This window comes from Hippocampus comes, unplaced genomic scaffold (assembly GCF_001891065.2).
Source record: "Hippocampus comes isolate QL1 unplaced genomic scaffold, H_comes_QL1_v1.1 scaffold86, whole genome shotgun sequence".
Classification (NCBI taxonomy): Eukaryota; Metazoa; Chordata; class Actinopteri; order Syngnathiformes; family Syngnathidae; genus Hippocampus; species Hippocampus comes.
The window spans coordinates 388478-392050 of NW_017805882.1; the positions used below are offsets into that span (position 1 = coordinate 388478).

At 43.3% G+C, this 3573-nt stretch overlaps 1 protein-coding gene across 1 annotated transcript in view; it reads right to left on the reverse strand.

Annotated features, from left to right (window-relative positions):
- LOC109527259 (uncharacterized) overlaps positions 1 to 3552 on the reverse strand; it is a gene marked incomplete at its 5' end in the record, with an annotated part of 13229 nt that extends 9677 nt beyond the window's left edge. The window contains 3 exons of the mRNA XM_019889063.1: positions 561 to 668; positions 749 to 856; positions 3195 to 3552. Of these exons, the coding sequence (XP_019744622.1) occupies positions 561 to 668; positions 749 to 856; positions 3195 to 3552 (574 nt within the window). The remainder of the gene's footprint in view (positions 1 to 560; positions 669 to 748; positions 857 to 3194) is intronic.
- Positions 3553 to 3573: the final 21 nt, after the last annotated feature.

Consider the following 3573-nt stretch of genomic DNA (forward strand, 5'->3'; position numbering starts at 1 on the left):
AACATTCGGTCCGTTTTCGCTGAAAAAAACTCAAGCGTCTTATCAGCGTGATTGGGGTGTAATGTCTTTAAGTGACGCCATAATTTATTTGGCTTCATGCTGTCGGCTCGCTGAAAAAAACTCAAGCGTCTTATCAGCGTGATTGGGGTGTAATGTCTTTAAGTGACGCCATAATTTATTTGGCTTCATGCTGTCGGCTACCAACATTTTTAGACACAGAAAGCTCACCGATCTTTCCTCGTCTGTCACCGTAGTCACAGCGAGTGGAGCCAAGCACGACATACGCCTCGTCATATTTCCTCCCTTACAATGCTCCCTGCGCAAACTCTGCCAATGAAAGCGCTACTGCCCGCTAACCTAGTGGAGGTGCAACTACACTTTATTCTAGGACGGTAAACAAATAAAAATGCATGTTACCCGAGGTCAAACGCGCCCCCCTTGACGGAGCCTCGCGCCCCCCTAGGGGGCACGCCCCACTATTTGAGAAACACTGAGCTAGACTGTACTTTGCACTAGACTTGCGCTGGGAACGAAAATAGGGCCCTCTGTGTCATTCATACCAGGATGTGTGCTAATCTTCCCTTTTTGCTGTGTGAAGTAGATGAGAAGAACGAGTGCCGCTGCTAGTGTGATTACTCCGAGACTTGCGCCGATGTACAATGGCGTCACTGCAAAAAAAGACAAAATCAGTTCTCAGAACTATGTGTTTTACACATACAGGTTTGGTGGCCAAGTAATAATAACTTACTCGAGGATGAAGTACTTGGAGGAACTTGCTCAGGAGACCCTGTTGTTGACTCGTCTTCCTTGGGCTCCTCTGTTGTTGGCTTGTCTTCCTTGGCCTCCTCTGTTGATCCTTAAAAAAATACAAAATGGAAATAGGGAAACAAGGAAAAAGATGACCCATAAAAGAATTAATGCATTCAGCATGTCTTTCATTTCATCAATTCCTTTGTCTGATCCTTTCTTTAATGACGTTGACCGATGAAATGGCAATGTGTGACAAACAAGGCCATGAGAGGGAAATAGATTGATGATCTTCATTTACTTTCTGAGCTCCATTTTAAAGCCCAGTGCAAGTTCGGTGCAAGGTGCGGCCTAAATCTGTGCAGAGTTGGGTGCACTTCAAAAAGTGCACCCAAAACATTGTGGGGATGAACACAGATACCTTAACTTGTTTTATCCATCCATCCATCCATCCATTTTCTGATCTGCTTTATCCTCACAAGGGTCGCAGGGGGTGCTGGAGCCTATCCCAGCTGTCTTCGGGCAGTAGGCGGGGTCATCCTGAGCTGGTTGCCAGCCAATCGCAGGGCACACATAGACGAATAACCATCCACACTCACATCTAGGGACAATTTGGAGTGTTCAATCAGCCTGCCATGCATGTTTTTGGAATGTGGGAGGAAACCGCAGTACCCGGAGAAAACCCACGCAGGCCCGGGGAGAACATGCAAACTCCACACAGGAAGGCCGGGCCCGGGATCGAACCCACGACCTCTGCACTGTGATGTCGACGCACTAAACACTGGGCCACTGGGCCGCCTGACTTGTTTCAATGGTTCAAAATGTACCAAAGCGACTGAGAAGAAGTGTAAACGTGTCAGGCTCGCTGATAGTGTTCATCATGGCGGAAGAATGAAACGATTTGCTCGTGTCTCGCAGCAGGTCGAACACAGATCTGTGAAGTGGTCACTTGGATTTCGAATGTGTCTGTGGTCTCAAGAATAACTTCGACTGAGAAGAAGTGTAAACGTATCAGGCTCGCTGATCGTGTTCATCATGGCGGAAGAATGAAATGATTTGCTCGTGTCTCGCAGCAGGTCGAACACAGATCTGTGAAGTGGTCACTTGGATTTCGAATGTCTCTGTGGTCTCAAGAATAACTGTTGTTAAATGAATAGCTTTCTCACAATGTCATTAAAAACTGTACAAAACCTCATAATGGTGGTTACAACAGGGGTCATCAAACGGGGTCTTTGAGCTTTGGCGTCAGCAAAACAGTTTAAGATAAATTAGTGTTATGTCATGTATTTTGCATTTTATTTAAAAAAAAATAAAATGCATCGCTTCATAAGGGGACATGCACACCAATAAACCAAACATGATAAACCATTACTTCCCCCTCCTTTTGCTTTGGGCCAATAAAAAGCTCTGACAAGACTGTCTCGCCGCATAATTTGTGTCATCCTTGCATCAGTCACTTTAATCATGACTCAATTGGCACAAACCATTTCTTGAGTTTAGGGGTGGGCAACTCCGCTTTCCTTCATGTGTTAGATGTTTCACATTATTATTTTTTTTTAGGGGGGAGGGGGGGTCAAAAATCAGCCAATCAAGTCTGACTGGCAGCCATGACAGCCATCGAAATTCTGTTCATATGTCTACACACTCAGCACCGTGCTCAGACACATGGTGCACTCCTAAAAAAACGGTAACTACCATGATGGTAGTTACCATTTGTTTAGTTGGTTTGACAATTGGATTTCTTCATTTATCACTGTTTTGGTACACATTTTAATCTTGAAAACTGTCATGTTGCCTTTATAACTGCGTGTGTTGGACAGGGGGAGTGCGGGAATCATAAAAAATAAAAAATAAACACTCAAACGCCTCGTGTTGGGAAGGCAATGTGAGCCCCTATTAATAATAGTAATGGCCTCTATTGCGTATTTCTCAAATTGTATTTATTTTTGTTTAGATCTGACATGTTTTGATATTTTTCTTTGAGACCCAGGTGGGAACTCAACAGCAGTAATTTACTGTACATCAGTTTTATATTTCGTGAGACTCCTTCTGACTCTGAATAGAATACACTGTTGTTGTCTGCTGCTATATTTTAGAGAGATTGATGCTATTGCCATGCGTTCGACTAGCAACCGGAAGTTAGCGCGCTTCCATAGCCCGAATGCGTAAATGGTGCGTGCATGTAGTCCATTCCAGTAATAATACATTTTGGTTGCATTTTTATGAATAAAAACTTAATATGGCATTTAGGAGTGCACATGGTGCACTCCTAAAAAAACGATAACTACCATGATGGTAGTTACCATTTGTTTAGTTGGTGTTAAAGAGTATGAAGGGGTCCGTTAAAAACGTTTTCCCATGTCGGAGGTCCCCAAACCAAAAAAGATTCCCTAGTGCAGAGCTACCTAATAAAGAGATTCTAAGTGTAGACTGGTTTATCCACTCACCTTCTCTGACCGTGAGGACAACTTTTTGGTATATATCCAGACCAAATTTTTCCCATCCACACCAGTAGGTCCCAGCATCCTGCTTTGTCAGATGAAAGATTGTAACATTGAAGATATTTCTCGCATCTACTATGCTGTATTTCTCTTGAGAATACCATTCCCTGCTTTTTATTAAGACATCTTTATCACGTTTACAGACTGAATTGCAGAAGTATTTGACATTATCAAATGCACTGTCGTGAGAGCATGTTATTGTTATGTCCTTCCCAGATACTCCTGTCACTTCAACCACCGTGCTTGCTCTCCCTGCACCAAACACAGAAAAGAAACCACTTATATAACTTACTTTGTAACTTGCAATTCAATGGGTGACAGTACA